At 38.5% G+C, this 18,378-nt stretch overlaps 1 protein-coding gene across 2 annotated transcripts in view; it reads left to right on the forward strand.

The window, feature by feature from the left end:
• RBL2 (RB transcriptional corepressor like 2) overlaps positions 1–18,378 on the forward strand; it is a 57,211-nt gene that overhangs the window by 17,431 nt on the left and 21,402 nt on the right. For both annotated transcript variants that reach the window (XM_019012528.4, XM_019012529.4), the window contains exons 6-15: positions 1,528–1,688; positions 1,781–1,845; positions 2,735–2,921; positions 7,539–7,705; positions 9,840–9,949; positions 10,650–10,753; positions 12,322–12,459; positions 13,531–13,695; positions 15,150–15,261; positions 18,027–18,296. In XM_019012528.4, the coding sequence (XP_018868073.2) occupies positions 1,528–1,688; positions 1,781–1,845; positions 2,735–2,921; positions 7,539–7,705; positions 9,840–9,949; positions 10,650–10,753; positions 12,322–12,459; positions 13,531–13,695; positions 15,150–15,261; positions 18,027–18,296 (1,479 nt within the window). The remainder of the gene's footprint in view (positions 1–1,527; positions 1,689–1,780; positions 1,846–2,734; positions 2,922–7,538; positions 7,706–9,839; positions 9,950–10,649; positions 10,754–12,321; positions 12,460–13,530; positions 13,696–15,149; positions 15,262–18,026; positions 18,297–18,378) is intronic.

Genomic DNA, 18,378 nt, shown 5'->3' on the forward strand with positions numbered 1-18,378 from the left:
GCTCCTGTCATTACGGTTATCCAGGGTACTTATAACTAAGAGTCAAGCTGCCTGTAAAAATATTTTTGGATAAACAGTTGCAGATACCACAAAGTTTAAAGTCTTAAATGACAACTTCAGAAGTTTCTGAAATATATACTCAACAAGGAGAAAGAAGGCATTTAGAAACTCAGAGTTGCGAAGATGACATTAAAGCTGATAATGTTTTTCTACATTGGCAAACTTTGTGCCTGACACATTGTAGGAGATCAAAAAGAATTTGCTGAAAGAATCTTATTTCAAATTTTGGTACAGAAGAATAGTTATGGTTCTAAAATAAAGAAAATGAACTTTCATCTTTTAAACTAACAGATATATGGAAATGATGATGATTTTGGCATTGCATTTAATAGAACTTAGGTGTATGATTTCTATGAATGATAAACAGTTACAAGCCCAAATTATGATTTACAAAGCAAATATTAAAAAGTATGTATAGAGTTAAAATAAATATTGCTGCTGCTATTTGAGTAATATTGTAATAGGATTCTGGGTGATCCTCAGTTTTGAGGTAATTTCAGTTAAAATTTCAGCTTGTCTATCAAGGTAGATTTTTAAAATTAGTGGAGTTCAGTTGCTCCTGGTATGGTAAATTTAATGTTCCTCATATTCTTTTCTGTTCTTTCTCTCATTTCTATCATAACTCCCTTGTATATTCCCAAAAAGCTGCTTCCTTTCACTTTTATCTTTTTTTTGTTTTAAATTAAAAAGAATTTTTTTTTGAGACAGGGTCTCACTCTGTCACCCAGGCTGGGATGCAGTGGTGCAGTCACAATTCACTGTAGCCTCAATCTCCTGGGCTCAGATGATCCTCTCATCTCAGCCTCCCAGGTAGCTGGGACTACAGACATACACCACCACACCCAGCTAATTTTTTGTATTTTTCAGTAGAGATGAGGTTTCGCCGTGTTTCCTGGGCTGGTCTCAAACTCCTGGACTCAAGCGATGTACCCACCTTGGCCTCCCAAAGTGGATTATAGGAATGGAGCCACTGTGCCCGACCTTTACCTCTTTTATTTTTATTTGATTTTTTTTCTTTTGTGCTGAGTCTAGGGCAAGAATAAATTGTAAACTAGTATGAAATACATCTAATACATTCAAATTAAAGTATATAATCTCTGAACAGTGTAATTTTTTTAAAGTGGTGTTTTTCGTTTAAAAGTAGACTTACTTGCAAAGTTGTATTTTGTGGTTTTTAGATCTTAGTATCCTAAAATTTGATATCCTAAAATTTAAGTTTTAAGTTTCCCTTAACCATCTCTACATAAATAATTGAATAACTGAAATCTTTCGAGTAATGATACACTTTACTTCTATTTGCCATTTTTTGACAAATTCTTAGCGTTAAAATAGGCCCATATATACTGTTTCCTATACATTTGTATGCTAAGTGGTATACTGATTATACTCTATGTTTTACATTTTAGTTTATTACAAATTGGCTTATTGTGTGCTGATATCTCTGTTTTGTGATTCTATACACCATAGGCCTATCTGAAGATTTTCATGCTAAAGATTCTAAACCTTCCTCTGACCCCCCTTGTATCATTGAGAAACTGTGTTCCTTACATGATGGCCTAGTTTTGGAAGCAAAGGGGATAAAGGAACATTTCTGGAAACCGTATATTAGGAAACTTTATGAAAAAAAGGTTTGTAAGTAGCAAAGAAATAACGTGAAAATGTTTTCTGGAGAAAAACTTGATTTAACATGACGACTTAAGGATCTCTTCTTTCATCATAGCTCCTTAAGGGAAAAGAAGAAAATCTCACTGGGTTTCTAGAACCTGGGAACTTTGGAGAGAGTTTGTGAGTACTTCTGTATAAAATGTTTTAATATTTTAAATTGTATACTTAGGAAACTTCAGAAGTTAGTGTTTTTATTGTTTGTACTCTGGAAACTGAGAATATGTTTTGTGAGAGAATACAGGGAAGCAAAAATTCTGTCATCTAAATATAAGCACACTTTTTAAATGTGTTCAAAATTGTATGGCTGTTTTTGAAGTTTCTTTAAGCTTCTGGATTATAAATTTTGAAATAAATTCTTTTGGAACTATATGGGTGAAAATTGATGATGTGTAAGTGTGGAAGTCTTCAGGGGTGCCTAGAGCAGCTAGACAGATAGTTAAACTTCTCACCGGAAGCTGCACCTACCAGCAGCTGAAACACTGTCAGCAAAATACTTGTACCGTGTGATGGATGAGCTTGGGGATAGCAGGATTACATGTGATACTATCCAGTTTTTGTTTTGTTTTGTTTTTTGAGATGGAGTCTCGCTGTGTTGCCCAGGCTGGAATGCAGTGGCATGATCTCGGCTCACTGCAACCTCTGCCTCCTGGGTTCAAGCGATTCTTCTGCCTCAGCCTCCTGAGTAGCTGTGAATACAGGCACGTGCCACCATGCCCAGTTAATTTTTGTATTTTTATTAGAGATGGGGTTTCACCATATTGGCCAGGCTGGTCTCGAACTCCTGACTTCGTGATCCACCTGCCTCAGCCTCCCAAAGTTCTGGGGGATTACAGACGGGAGCTACTGCACCCAGCTATACTATCCAGTTCTTATAACTACAAGTTACCCTACCAAAGTTTAACTTTCAAAAAAATTATTAGAACTTTTAGTAAATAAAAAAATGAAATAATTAATTGAAATGGCAGTTCTGTGAGAGAGTACATTTTGTCTGTATTTGTTTTTCCTATAGTAAAGCCATCAATAAGGCCTATGAGGAGTATGTTTTATCTGTTGGGAATTTAGATGAGCGGATATTTCTTGGAGAGGATGCTGAGGAGGAAATTGGGACTCTCTCAAGGTGTCTGAACGCTGGTTCAGGAACAGAGACTGCTGAAAGGGTGCAGATGAAAAACATCTTGCAGCAGCATTTTGACAAGGTGAGTTTAGCCATGCCAGAAGAGTAGAAATACAGGAGCAGGTAAGCCAGAGGTTCTTTTTTATTTTGGTAATTTCATGTTTGTGTTTTACTTGCCTACAGTACGAAGGAGAAAATTCTCATGATACTTCTCTTAATTGAAAAAGGTATCTCTATGATATTTGCTTTGTTAATATCAACTTTCATTCATTTTAGTGAGGTCTGAGAAAAAGAAATTAATATAAATTTAAACAAATGTGTCATGCTGATAATTGTTGGTTTTAAAAAGATGGGCCAGTAATATATGGTCTTATATGTAGTGAACATAGTGTAGGCATTTAGAAAGTGATAATTGACCTGACTGGGGCCTTCATTTAAGAGACTGGAGAAAATGAGGATCTACAGTCTTTAAGAAAATTCTTTTAAACTGAATTTCAGGACCACGTGGTATTATTTCAGACAGACACTTAGAGTGATGCAGGCCAAGAGTTTCCCTTCTGCTATGTGGTGGAACAGAAAACACCAAACTTCTGGCAAGTGCCACCAGGGAGACACTGGGTAATCCAAGGGCCAGTTCACCTGGAAGTGAGCTGCTTCAGACTTGAGACTGGTCTGCTTATTCATTCAACAGATATTCCTAAAGCATTTTATATGTCAGGTTGTGTCCTGGACACTGGAGATAAAGCAGTGAACAAAATAACGACGAGAACCCTGTTCTAAAGAAGCTTATATTCCAGTGTGGGGAGATGGACAGGAGATAAACAAGTAAATATATAGTATGTTGGGTGATGATAGATGAAGAAAATAGAGTAGTAATACAAAATATTCAGGGGAGGGGAGAATGGGATGGGTGGGCTGTGGTAGGTAAGGTGGTTGGGAACGGTGTCACACACCAGAAGTAAGTGAGGAAGCAAGCCATATGAATAGCTGGGTAAATGTATTTGAAGCTGAGAGCATAACAAACGCAAAGCCGTGAGGTTGGAACAGGATTAGCTTTTTGGAGGAACAGTGAGAATGCTAGTGTGGTAGGAATAGAGTGAGGGAAAAAGTGGTAAGAAGTGACGGGAGGCCAGGTGTGATGGCTCATGCTTGTAATCCTAGCACATTGGGAGACTGAGGCAGAAGATTGCTTGAGCCCAGGAGTTCAAGACTAGTCTGGGCAACAAAGTGAGACCCCGTCTCTACATAAAATATTAATACAAAAAATAAGCTGGCCATGGTTGTGTCCACCTGTGGGCCCAGCTACTTGCGAGGCTGAGTCAGGAGGATTCATTGAGCCCAGGAGTTCCAGGCTGCAGTGAGCCATGATCGTGTCACTGCACTCCAGCCTGGGTGACAGAGCAAGAGCCTGTCTTTAAAAAAAAAGAAAAGAAGGAAAAGAAATGCAGGGAAGAGGGAACAAGAGAGCCAGACAGACCGTGTAGGCTTTGGAAGCCATCGTAAGGACTTTTGCTTCTGCTCTGATTGAGGTGAAAGCCATTAAGAGGGTTATTAAGAGGAGTGACTGATTTACATTTTTAAAGGTCTTCTGGGAAAGTGGGATTAGAGGCAAGGATGGAAGTAGGGAGTTAAGAAGCTATTGGAATGATTCTGGCAATAGTTTATGGTGGCTTGCTTCAGAGAATGGTTTGTAGCTGGGCCATATTTTGGAGATGGCACCCACAGGATTTACCGAGGGTTTGTATCTAGGGTATGAGAAAAAGAGAACAGTGATGTCTCCAGTTGGGTAAATGATATAAAAGCTAAAATCCTGACAAGTGCCTGTAATGTTGTAAGTTATCTGGCCCTGGCTCTCTCTGAATTCATCTACTTTCCTCCCTCCTCACCCACTTATGCCACATTAACCTCCTTTTTTGTTCTTCAGATATGCCAAGCATGCCTGCAACACAAAGCCTTTGCCTTTGCAATTCCCTCTGCCTAAACCGTATTGCTTCAAGAGATTCATGTGGCTTCCTTCTCACTTCATTCTGGTCTCTGATAACCCAACTGCTATGTCAGTAATAACCACAACATCCTCCCCAACCCTCAGGACTTCCTTTCCCCCTGACTCTGCTTGCTAGTGTTTCTCTTCGTATTTATCACTGTCTGACAGTAAGTAGGGAGGTAGGTAGAAAGAATTGTTTTATTACCTGTCTCCTTGCATTAGAATATAAGCTTCACCAAGGCTGTGACCAGTGTTGTATGCAGCGCTTGGCACATAGTAGACATTCGGGGAACATTTACTACTGAAATTTATTAAGAGGGAAGAGCAAGTCTGGGGGAAGGGGAATCAAGAGTTAGGGTTACTAGCATGTTAAATTAGAGATGTCTTTTAAGCATCCTAGTAGAGAAGTTGAATAGACAGTTGAGGTATACAAGACCAGAGTTCACAGTTCACAGTAGAGGTTAGGGGTTGTGTATATATGTCCTGGGGTCCTCAGGGTACAGATAGCTTTTTTTTTTTTTTTTTTTTTTTTTTTGAGATGGAGTCTCGCTCTGTCACCCAGGCTGGAGTGCAGTGGTGCAATCTCGGCTCACTGTGACCTCTGCCACCTGGGTTCGAGCGATTCTCCTGCCTCAGCCTCCTGAGTAGCTGGGATTACAGGTGCCTGCCACCATGCCCAGCTAATTTTTTGTATTTTTAGTAGAAATGGCATTTCACCATCTTGGCTAGTCTGGTCTTGAACTCCTGATCTCATGATCTTCCCGCCTCGGCTTCCTGAAGTGCTGGGATTATAGGTGTGAGCCACCATGCCCAGCCGTAGTTGGCTTTTAAAACTATAAAATGAGGAGGGATTACTTAGAGGTATGAATTGAGAGAGAATACAAGAGGACTAAGGACAAAGCTCAGGGTCACTCCAAATTTTGTAAGTCTTCATTTGGTGATGGAACATCCTAATATTTTTAAGATACTGACTTAATATTTGCACCCAAGTTAAAGATTCCTCTTGATCAGAATGAAAAGGAAGCTTTAGGCTAAGCACAGTGCTACCAAGAAGCACCATGTTGACCTTGAGGACCCTGGCGGGAAGCTGTTTGTGGTTGTCACACCTAGTTTCCTCTATGAAACTACTGCTGCCTGTGGGTGATGTGGTTATGTGCTGCTGGCTGCTGTTGATTCTCCTGTTTGTGTACAAGGTGTTTTTCCCTCCCAGTGCCTCCCAATGTAGGCATCGGTTCATGCACAGTGAAGTAGTTGGCTGCAAGAAACCTTGTAAGGCAGGGAGCAGCCTTTTGAATGCAATAATCTACCCAAATCATTTTATTGACTTAATTATAGAATGAATTTCTTTGAAACAAAGTGAAAGTCTTAGTTGTATTACACTTTAAGACATAGAGAAAACATGTAGGTTTGTTTCTGTATACAGTAAATTTCTGTGCTTTTCTGTATCTTATGAAACTTGAATAGTTGGCTCTGTTGCCAGGTGAAAGTTTTGCTAGGTTTTTTAAAAAATTAGAGTAAGTACATTTAATACACAGGGAAATTTGGTTTATCTTGAATATTAAAAGACATTGTTAAGCTATCTTAACCTTTCAGAGTTTATTTGAAAAATCAGAAAGATGTTTTACTGGCTCCTTTGACACCAAGTCACATCTTCTCCATATTTATTGTCAAGAATGTTGACTTTAACTTATTTCTTTGAAGACCTGTCTACCTTAGGGGGAAAACCTGTGATAGATTCTGGTAACCAAAGGTAGAGGAGGGGCAGGAAGACCAATGAAGGCTGTTCTGCATCAAGTTGCCTTTTTAGGGAATGTTCAATTTATTATCTGTCTCTGAAGCAAATTTGAATATTTGGATGGTGGGTGTATTAATTCATTTTAACGCTGCTGATAAAGACATACCCAAAACTGGGAACAAAAAGAGGTTTAATTGGACTTACAGTTCCACATGACTGGGGAGTCCTCAGAATCATGGTGTGAGGCGAAAGGCACTTCTTACGTGGCGGTGGCAAGAGAAAAATGAGGAAGAAGCAAAAGTGGAAACCCCTGATAAGGCCGTCAGATCTTGCGAGACGTATTCACTATCACAAGAATAGAACAGGAAAGACTGGCCTCCATAATTCAGTTACCTCCCACTGGGTGCCTCACACAGCACATGGGAATTCTGGGAAATACAATTCAAGTTGAGGCTTCGATGCAGACATAGTCAAACCATATCAGTAGGCTTTTGTTAAATCATGGATTTTTTTTGGAACCAAATTTAATCACAATTTTCTTTTATCTTTGAGTGTCTGCAAAAATAGCAGTAGATGGGAATTGTGAAATTCTGTTTCTCAGAGCTGAGAATAATAGTCTTAATTTTTTCAGGTGAGCAGAATGCTTATCTTTGCCTCCGAGCATAAGTTTTACAAGAGGGAATATAGGGAGCTGTACCTTATTTTAGAGTTTTAACTTTTAAGAGACAAACTTTTAGTTAGCTAAAATACAAATTATTCTTTCACACCTTCGTCTTCACATGGATATTGGCGGCTCTTAATGCTGTTATGTTTAAATTCCAAGAATGGTGACATTTGAGTCACTAAAATTTATTGATATTGTAAAGATAAAGTCTTACTGGCTTGAAGTCCCATTTGTGAAGTGAATTAAAGTCTTTCTGGCCTAAAATAATGTTCTTTAAAAAATTTTTATTAATTCTATGTAATTTTTTTTTCTTTAGTCCAAAGCACTTAGAATCTCCACACCACTAACTGGTGTTAGGTACATTAAGGAGAACAGCCCTTGTGTGACTCCAGTTTCTACAGCTACGCATAGCTTGAGTCGTCTTCACACCATGCTGACAGGCCTCAGGAATGCACCAAGTGAGAAACTGGAACAGATTCTCAGGTTAGTTTGAGCCCTGTCTGCTTTCTAAGATTTGGTTATTGACCATTTTCCAATTTCCTATTTTTTCATTATTAATGCCTTAATTCACCCATGAATAATTTTTTATCAGTTGTATACTCAGTCCTGTTGTGAGTCTATAGAGGACCTAGCAATAAGTTGTATAAGTGGAAGATCTTCTTTCCTTAGATTTCTTTAATATAATACAAGACACAGTAACTAATAACACCAGACAGTGTAGAGTAAAGCACAAAAGTGTCTTATTGCCAACTGTTCTTTCAAGATTTCAGGGAGTGGTGAGGTGGGGGCGGGGGGAAGCTCAGTGATGATGGGAATTGTCAAAGGACTTTATGAAGAGGGTTGAACCTGAGGTAAGTTCTGAAGGGTGACTCAGATTTGAAAAGATTAATAGAGTTCCACATGTTCATAAAGCAGGACAAAAACCACTGTAATTTTGTAAGCTCTATAAAACATCCTTATCCTGGAAAGGAAGTTCACTGCATTTAGTTCCTTTGATCTCCCTGAGAGTGGTAAGAATATCATTGAGTTTTAATTAAAAGCCCAGTAGGCTGAATCTCATCATCTTATGCATAACCTTTGGCAAGTTGATTTGAAAAGTTACCTCCAAGGTCTCTCTCAGTCCTAAAACCTTATGATATGATGACGTAGACCCAAAAGGACCCTATTTTATTTCTGATGGTGGTATATCAAGAAGACCCTATATGTACACATAAGTAATTTCCCACTCATAGCCAGGCTTCTTAAATGCCAACTACTTTTCCTTTACATTTTAGTGAAGTCTGCTTTATTCATAAACTTGATTGTGATTTATACTCAACAAGTTATATCTCTGTGGCCTCTTCCTGAGTCATGTTTTTCAGATGCACCTTGTTTGCCTTGAATTTAGAAGCATTTCGTAAATACATTTCAGAAGCCATCTTAATCTCTGTATCTTCCAGATCGCTTTACAGTTTCTAACTAGGCATAACAGCATTTTAAATCTTAGGTACCATTAGTGGGGTTAAATAAATATTACCAGTAAATACTAGGTAAAATAAAGGGTGCTATTTTTGTTGAAAGGTATGTGTGTGTGTGTTCCCAGAAAAATTCTGCTTGTATAGTATTCAGTAGTTATTTCTAGCAGGACTGTAATTGATTTTTATTCTCTTTATAATTTTTTAAACTTGCTTCATTTTCACAAAGAATATGTATATAATTATATATATATTTGTGATCAAGATAAAAACAGTTGTTACAAAAAGCTTACATGGTGATAATTTGTATAATGCTTCTGCATTGAACATATATTGCTTTCTAATAATAAAAAGACTGAAGTAAACCTCGTTGGCGGGAAAAAAATGTAGAATGCCAGGAACAGTTTATGTGAGTCTGTAGTATGGGTTTTACACCCCTTCATTCTATTTTCTTCCAGGTGTTCTTAATGGGAATTTTACTGTCCTCTAGGGAAATAGTTAAGGACAAGTTTGGGATCATCAGTGACTGGGGATGTGTAGGACAGGTGGGGGACAGTCATAGATATCAAATGGGCCCAGGCCAAGGTTGCTAAACTTCCTGCACTGAAAGGTGTAGCCCCGGCCGGGCGAAGTGGCTCATTCCTGTAATCCTAACACTTTGGGAGCCTGAGGCGAGTGGATACTTGAGGCCAGGAGTTCGAGACCAGCCTGGCCAACATGGTGAAACCCCATCTCTACTGAAAATACAAAAATTAGCTGGGCGTGGTGGCAGGTGCCTGCAGTTCCAGCTACTCGGAGGCTGAGGCAGGAGAATCACTTGAACCTGGGAGGTGGAGGTTGCAGTGAGCCAAGATTGCATCATTGCATTCCATCCTGGGTGACAGAGCGAGACTCTGTCTCAAAAAAATAAAATAAAATAAAATAAAATAAAATAAAAGGTGTAGCTCCCACAAGAAAAGTTTTTTTTTTTTTTTTTTCATTCAAACTGGTAATACCACCACCTTTGAAAAGGAAGTATGGGATCCCTTGGATTAATTTGGGAAGTGTATAGTTTCTGTTCAGAGTGTTCTATATTTACATGTTAGTAAAATTATAGAAACATTTTATCCCCTTGTGACTTGACAAGACCTTTAAATTATGTTATTTCTCATTACCTTTTTTAGGACATGTTCCAGAGATCCAACCCAGGCTATTGCTAACAGACTGAAAGAAATGTTTGAAATATATTCTCAGCATTTCCAGCCAGACGAGGATTTCAGTAATTGTGCTAAAGGTAAGGTTTAATATTGTTATTCTGCTTTTATGTTTGAAGTTTAACTAAATGGAGTCATTTCTTACTAACTAAGAAAGATGAGGAAAAGATTTATGACTTTAGACTGAAGGCTAGGATATGGCTGTCCAATTTTTCTGGTCAACCAACTGATTTCTGAGCCCTTCTCAGTAAGATAGAAATTTTAGAGTGGTATCTTTATTATATTGGACTTCTGATGCTTTTTTATCTGCAAATCTTTAGGTTTTTTTTGTAAACTGGAAATTAAATAGAAGTGTAGTGATTCTTCAACATATTGAGAATAAGGACAGGAGATATCACTGTTATGGGCCCAAACCTGGCCTAGGAATTGTTTGCTGTCAGGAATTGGAACTAAGTAGGTGTGGACTAGTAAGCCAATTACATACTTCTTAGCATTGGTCTGTTTTGTTCAAACATAGAGGGAAAAAAAGGGTGTTAGTCTTAAATGATATTACAGTTCCTTATGTGCAAATTTCATTTAATAATTTTAGAAAAATGTGACTGTTACCATGAAGAAAATTAAGGTATCTTAGGGATAATTAAAACACCAATCATAAGAAGTGTGCATATCTAAAGTATTGGGTTGGTTTTGAATTTTATTTTGTGAGTAAAGGAGGAGGAATGGGCCTTTATTTTCTTTGTGTGCCATTTTTGTGGGGTTTTTTTTTTTATATTTCTACAGAAATTGCCAGCAAACATTTTCGTTTTGCGGAGATGCTTTACTATAAAGTATTAGAATCTGTTATTGAGCAGGAACAAAAAAGACTAGGAGACATGGATTTATCTGTGAGTAAAATAACCAATGTATTGATCAGTGCAATGAAACATAATTTCCTTCCTGCCCTATTCTGTGGGTTGTTTTTTTACTTTATATATAGTCTCCTTTCATACACAAAAGTTTTTAATTTTGATGAAATCCGATATATTTTTTCACTAGTTGCCTGTGCTTTTGTTTTATGTATGTATGTATGTATGTATTTACCTATTTGAGATGGAGTCTTGCACTGTCACCAAGGCTGGAGTGTAGTGGCACGATCTCGGCTCAATGCAACCTCCGCCTCCTGGGTTCAAGCAATTCTCCTGCCTCAGTCTCCCAAATAGCTGGGATTATAGGCATGCGCCACCATGCCCAGCTCATTTTTGTATTTTTCGTAGAGATGGGGTTTTGCCATGTTGGCCAGGCTGGTCTTGAACTCTAGACGTCAGGTGGTCCGCATGCCTTGGCCTCCCAAAGTGCTAGGATTACAGGCTTGAGCCACCGCGCCTGGCCTGTTGCTTGTGCCTTTGGTGCTTCAGTAGCTTTTAATTAAAAAATAATAATTATTGACAATGTTGGAAAATTATAAGCAAAAAGAACAAAATAAAAATCATCTATGATTAATGTCATCCTGTGATAAACATATTCACTTTTGGTACATGGTCATCTAGCCAGTCACCTGCCTGCCTGCCTTTCTGTTTTTTTGGGTTTGTTGTTGAGACAGAGTCTCACTCTCTTGCCCAGGCTAGAGTGCAGTGGTGCAATCTCGGCTCACTGCAACCTCTGCCTCCCAGATTCAAGTGATTCTTGAACAGTGTTGCCTGGGCTGGTCTCAAACTGTGGACCTCAGGTGATCTGCCTGCTTCGGCCTTCCAAAGTGCTGGAATTACAGGTATGAGCCACCTGCCTGGCCCCTTTCAATAGTTTTTTTTCCTTTTTTTTTTTTTTTTTTTTTTGAGCCAGAGTTTCGCTCTTGTTGCTCAGGCTGGAGTGCAGTGGTGCAACATCGGCTCACTGCAACCTCTACCTCCTGGGTTCAATTGCTTCTCCTGCCTCAGCCTCTGAGTAGCTGGGACTACAGGTGTGTGCCACCACACCTGGCTAATTTTCTATTTTTAGTAGAGATGGGGTTTCACCATGTTGGTCAGGCTGGTCTCAAACTCCTGACGTCAGGTGATCTGCCCACTTTGGCCTCCCAAAGTGCTGGGATTACAGGCGTGAGCCGCTGTGCCCGGTCCCCCTTTCAGTTTTTTATAGCACTTACTGTAAATACTGTTTTGAAACATCTTTCCCTGTCATTGTTCTTCTAAGCATCAGTGTGTGTGTGTATTTTGGTTAGATATGTAATCTCTTTTAAGATACATTTTATAATAGGTAAGGTTTTAAAATTCTCATACATTCCTTTTATATATTTCCTCTACTAAAAAATGGGCTTTATTTATATAATTAAGAAAGGTTTTGTAAGAAAATAAGGACACACTTTGCACTCACTCAGAAAATGAGACTTTCTTTGGTATTTTCACTTAAGTTCACTGGGTATAAAATGACTTTTTAGACTAAGTAAATGTTTCTAAATGCTAATAACTTTATTTTATAGGGTATTCTGGAACAAGATGCGTTCCACAGATCTCTCTTGGCCTGCTGCCTTGAGGTCGTCACTTTTTCTTATAAGCCTCCTGGGAATTTTCCATTTATTACTGAAATATTTGATGTGCCTCTTTATCATTTTTATAAGGTATTTTTAAAAATATACTAATGGGGATATTGTAGATGAGACCAACTTCCTGTTGTTAGTCATTTAGTTCAAGTTAACATCTAAGAACATTTATTCTGTTTTTATTTACATAGTTAATCTCTATTTGTGGAGTAGAAAAGAAATAGAATCTTAAGACCTATGTAAATTCTTTTAATATTGTATGGAAGATCTATTTTGGGTAAAAGCTTTGATTCCTCTCTATCTAATAAAAGTTTTTAGAATACTGTGATTTTTATGAGCTGAGAAGGCTTAAAAAAAGTAGCACACATGTCACTAGCTAATCTTGTATAGCAGCCTTTTTTTATTTTATGAAAATTAAATACCATTGAAAATGTCAGAAAAAAAATAAAAAGTTCTCTTTCATGTGTTACAGAGAGGCATAGAGTTAAAGCATTGATTTGGTAGCTATTTCTTTTTTTTTTTTGAGATGGAGTCTTGCTCTGTCGCCCAGGCTGGAGTGCAGTGGCGCCATCTCAGCTCATGGCAAGCTCCACCTCCCGGGTTCACGCCATTCTCCTGCCTCAGCCTGCCGAGTAGCTGGGACTACAGGCAGCCGCCACCACACCCGGCTAATTTTTTGTATTTTTAGTAGAGACGGGGTTTCACCGTGTTAGCCAGGATGGTCTCGATCTCCTGACCTCGTGATCTGCCCGCCTCGGCCTCCCAGAGTGCTGGGATTACAGGCTGATAGCTATTTCTTGATACTGACTTAGCATATGAGTTTATCTTAACTCTCATAAGATAGTCAAAACTAATTTTTATAGTGGCATAGATTAAATGTTTAGAGATTTTTATATGAAATTTTAAGAGTAATGTTTTTCAACCTCAATGTACAAAACATGTATTTTCATTAAAAAATTTTGAAATACATCACAGTGTAAACCATTTTATATAATTCATAGTTTGAACTATAATTATTTACAAAGACAGTAAAAGGAAGAGCGGCTGTTTCAAAATAATACTTCAACTTGTAATTTTGACTAATTTCTTGTCTAAATATTTTAAAATATTTAATAATTATTCAGTGAACCAAGACATTTTTTATTTCAGGTGATAGAAGTATTCATTAGAGCAGAAGATGGCCTTTGTAGAGAGGTGGTAAAACACCTTAATCAGATTGAAGAACAGATCTTAGATCATTTGGCATGGAAACCAGAGTCTCCACTCTGGGAAAAAATTAGAGACAATGAAAACAGAGTTCCTACATGTGAAGAGGTTTGTGAAAATAACATCTTTTTATGAGAAAAATACATCAATATCTAATCTATTAATAATCCTTTTGGGGATGGGAGGGTGGCAATTCGGTTTAATATGTTATAATTACACCTTGTTATGAGAAAAATCTTGGACTGTAACGTCCCTCTCTACCCACAAATTGGGAAGGTGCCAAGAGACCAAAGAATGACTCAGACAAGTCCAGCTTGGCAAGTAGATAACGTTTATTAAGACTTACATATGGAGGAGGCAGAGGTGGTGGGGAAAAATAAAAGACTTATATACAGGGTACTCCTAGGTAGCAGCAGGACAGCTCTAGAGATCCTCGCCACCTCCCATCGCTAAGCTGCTTTTAAGCTAATTTTCTGGCTCTTTGCCTACTATGTGTGTGCACGATGGGACTGTTTTCCTTGGTAGTTTCTCAGATCTTCTCTGGGATGTTGGGGTTCTCAGGGACACCTGTTCCTTGGCTGGGCACCATGGCTTTGGCTCACTGCCTAGCCTTCAGGGTTTAGGCAGCAGACATACACCCTTAAGTAAGGTAGGTGACCTGTCACACTTCACCCCATGTCAAAGAGGAAACGAGTCAGATGATTTGTGGTTGTCCTAAGATTTTGGTGACAGAGTAAAAATTCAGTGTTCTTTCTTGATTTCCTTATCAAGTTTCTTTCCCATAGAGCAGTGGTCCAACCTTTTTGGCACCAAGGACCAGTTTCATGGAAGACAATTTTTCCATGGACAGGGTTGGGGGTTGGGGAGATTTTGGGATGATTCAACTGCCTTACATTTATTGCACACTTTATTTCTATTATTATTACATGGTAATATGTAATTAAATAATTATACAACTCACCAAAATGTAGAGTCAGTGGGAGCCCTGAGCTTGTTTTCCTGCAACTAGATGGTCCCATCTGGGGGCGGTGGGAGACAGTGACAGATCAGCAGGCATTAGATTCTCATAAGGATCATGCAACCTAGATCCCTTATGTGTGCAGTTCACAATAGGGTTCACACTCCTGTGAGAATCTAATGCCACCACTAATCTGACAGGAGGCCAGCACAGGCGGCAATGTGAGCGATGGGGAGCAGCTGTAAATACAGATGAAGCTTTGCTCGCGTGCTCACTCGCCTGCTGCTCACCTCCTGCTATGTTGCCCAGTTCCTAACAGGGTCCGTGGCCCAGGGATTGGGGACTCCTGCTTTAGAGTGGTTGATATTCAAACTCTCCAAACCAGTAATGAAGTTTGACTCATATTTAGTATCCAATTACAAGGTTTTGAATTTTTTGACTGCCAAAAGTTTTTTTTTTTAACTTTATTATTAAAATGGGAAAGACAGCTGATTTTATTTAGATGGAATAATTGTTGATACTTTTTCTGCCTTAGATTACTATTGTATTTCTAATTAAAGTGCTTTTTTGGATACTGGCATTCTGTGTAACCAATTCTTCATAGGTCATGCCACCTCAGAACCTGGAAAGGGCAGATGAAATTTGCATTGCTGGCTCCCCTTTGACTCCCAGAAGGGTGACTGAAGTTCGTGCTGATACTGGAGGACTTGGAAGGAGTAAGTTTAAAATACTAGGAGAATATTTTGGGGCTTACTATCTGGAAATTTAAATTTCATCTAACCCTACAAGTGAAGTTAATAGGGTATACATAGAAGAAAATATTCTATGCATTTTTGTGCCACATGGATCACTTAAAAGAAGGGCCTTTAAAGACTAAGAACACAGGAAAATGCATGATATAACAGGTATCTTTTAAAAAGGATAGACTGCTTTATTTATTTATTTATTTATTTATTTATTTATTTATTTATTTATTGAGACAGAGTCTTGCTTTGTCACTCAAGCTCTCCAGCATTGAGTGCAGTGGCCCAATCTCAGCTCACTGCAGCCTCTGCCTGCTGGGTTCAAGCAATTCTCATGCCTCAGCCTCCTGAGTAGCTGGGACTACAGGCATGCGCCACCACGCCTAGCTAATTTTTGTATTTTTAGTAGAGAAGGGGTTTTGCCATATTGGCCAGGCTGGCCTTGAACTCCTGACCTCAAGTGATCCGCCTACCTCGTTCTCCCAAAGTGCTGGAATTACAGGCATGAGGCACCGTGCCCGGCTGACTGCTGTATATTTAATATGATCCCTATTTTTAACGTGTATGTTTATTTATGAGCATACAAAATAGTGGAAATGGAAAAACCAAACTGTTAAGATCATTGCTGGGTGATAGAATTCCTGGTGATTTCTGTAAAATTTTTAAGGCAAATACGTATTACTTTTAAAATCAGAAATAGAAAAGCCTTCTTAAAGATAGAGCTGCATGATCCAGTTAGGTATAGACAAGCCAGTGAGTTAAGACAACTGAGTATGTTCCACTTTGTTGAGCTGTGCTACCCTAGTTAATGTGACATTAGTGCTGGCCCAAGAAATACAGAAAAGGGCAGTTTTGCTCTCCATCTGGTTTATATTTTTTAGGCAGCTGCTTAGAAGATCTGCAAGGTGAAAGGTTTTAGTTTACATATGTGAGAACTACTTTTTTAAAGAGCAATTCAGTAAATCCAGAGAGTTCTAAATCCTTGGATCCAATTAAAAGAATATTCTTATTTCTAGATCAGTTTTATAATGTAATTGATAAGAACTGGCTATAGAAGGAATACCAGTTTTAAAGTCAGGAATCACTCTAGGCTGGGCATGGTGGCTCATGCCTGTAATCCCAGCACTGTGGGAGACCTAGTGGGGAGGATCACTTGAGCCCCGGAGTTCAAGACCATCCTGGGCAACATAGCAAGATACCACCTCTACCCCCACGCCCCCCAAAAAAATCACTCTAAGTGTATACTTAATACACATGGATGATCCTTATGAAAAGTCCTCATTTTTGAAAGATCTGACAGCTGGTCTTTCTTAGTCTATTTTTGTAGAATTTTCCCTTCCCTAATCTACAGATTAGGAAGACTTGACTTTAAACTTCATTTTCTTTGTAATTATCACTTCTCAGTTTTCCTGAGATCTCTTGATATTTTATAAGAAAAAATGATCATAATCTATTCTTTCTGATTCTGCAGCTTTGTACCAAATACAAATCTAGTAAGTTTATTTACTTTTGTATCATCTGGAAATAGAAATGTTAAGCTACAGTTTGTTAGGATTTACTCCTATCAGTACTTCTTACAAACTTCCTATGTATATTTTAAATTTTAAAAACACTCTGATGCACAGCTCTTAGAAGTGGACACAGAAGAAGGAAGAAATGCTTCTGAAAAATTCAGACATTGGTGTGAATACTTAAAAATAGACTAAGCCATAATGGGTTGTGTACCACTGAATCATACACTTAAAAATGGTTGAATGGTAAATTTTATGTTATCTACATATAACCACAATTTTAAAAAACTAGCCTGTAATACCAGCATTTTGGGAGGCCAAGGCGGGTGGATCACCTGAGGTCAGGAGTTCGAGACCAGCCTGGCCAACATGGTGAGACCTCATCTCTACTAAAAATACAAAAATTAGCCATGCCTTGTGGCATATGCCTCTAATCCCAGTTACTTGGGAGGCTGAGGCACAAGAATCACTTAAACCCAGGAGGCAGAGGTTGTAGTGAGCCGAGATCAGGCTACTGCACTCCAGCCTGGGTGATAGAGTAAGACTCTGTCTCAAAAAATAAAAAAAATAGTAACAATTTGCCCCAAACCATTGAATTGTATAATTTAAGTAGATGAAATTTATGGTATATAAACTGTTTTAAAAAAATAAATTATGCTTAACTGAATCCAAATCATGCATGTCCACCTTGCTTAAGAACATTATTGAGTTTTAATAATTTTTTATATGTGGAAAAAGACAGAGATCAAAATTGATAAAACTGGTGGCGGAATGCTCCTAGATGACATACTACCAATCATGTCCCCTTATCAAGTAGTGGCTCTGTAGTAAAATCACATCTTACATGAGTGGTAGGTAGAAAATGGATATGATAGAAAATATTATAGAAAAATATAATATAGAAAAATAGGGTAATTCCTTAAATTGCCCCTAAATCATGAAGGTTCTTTAGTAGTGGAAGACAGTCGGGTCTGATTTGGGAAAGGGGGAGTGGAGAAAGGAACACTGCAAGACAAAAAATTCCGTTTTAAAATTTTGCTCTCAGTAGTGTTCACTGAACACGAGTGAAAATTCACTAATGAATGTAGGTAAGATATGACTTCTGTAATTCTTGTTTGCTTTTTGAATTATGAACACTGTAGTTATTTTTTAACATAACAGCTTGGACGGAAGTCAGATCTGAGTCTCCTTGAGTTAAATGCTTTGTTTGATTTTTTTTGACCCTAGGCATAACATCTCCAACCACATTATACGATAGGTACAGCTCCCCACCAGCCAGCACTACCAGAAGGCGGCTATTTGTTGAGAATGATAGCCCCTCTGATGGAGGGACGCCTGGGCGCATGCCCCCACAGCCCCTAGTCAATGCTGTCCCTGTGCAGAATGTATCTGGGGAGACTGTTTCTGTCACACCAGTTCCTGGACAGACTTTGGTCACCATGGCAACCGCCACTGTCACAGCCAACAATGGGCAAACGGTAACCATTCCTGTGCAAGGTAAGGAAGGCAGAGTTGGATATTGAGTTCCTTCTCTGTGGCATGTATTGAAAAGTTACCCGAGGTTTGGCTAGAGTGACAT

The sequence above is a fragment of the Gorilla gorilla genome, chromosome 18 (genome assembly GCF_029281585.2).
Source record: "Gorilla gorilla gorilla isolate KB3781 chromosome 18, NHGRI_mGorGor1-v2.1_pri, whole genome shotgun sequence".
Classification (NCBI taxonomy): domain Eukaryota; kingdom Metazoa; phylum Chordata; class Mammalia; order Primates; family Hominidae; genus Gorilla; species Gorilla gorilla.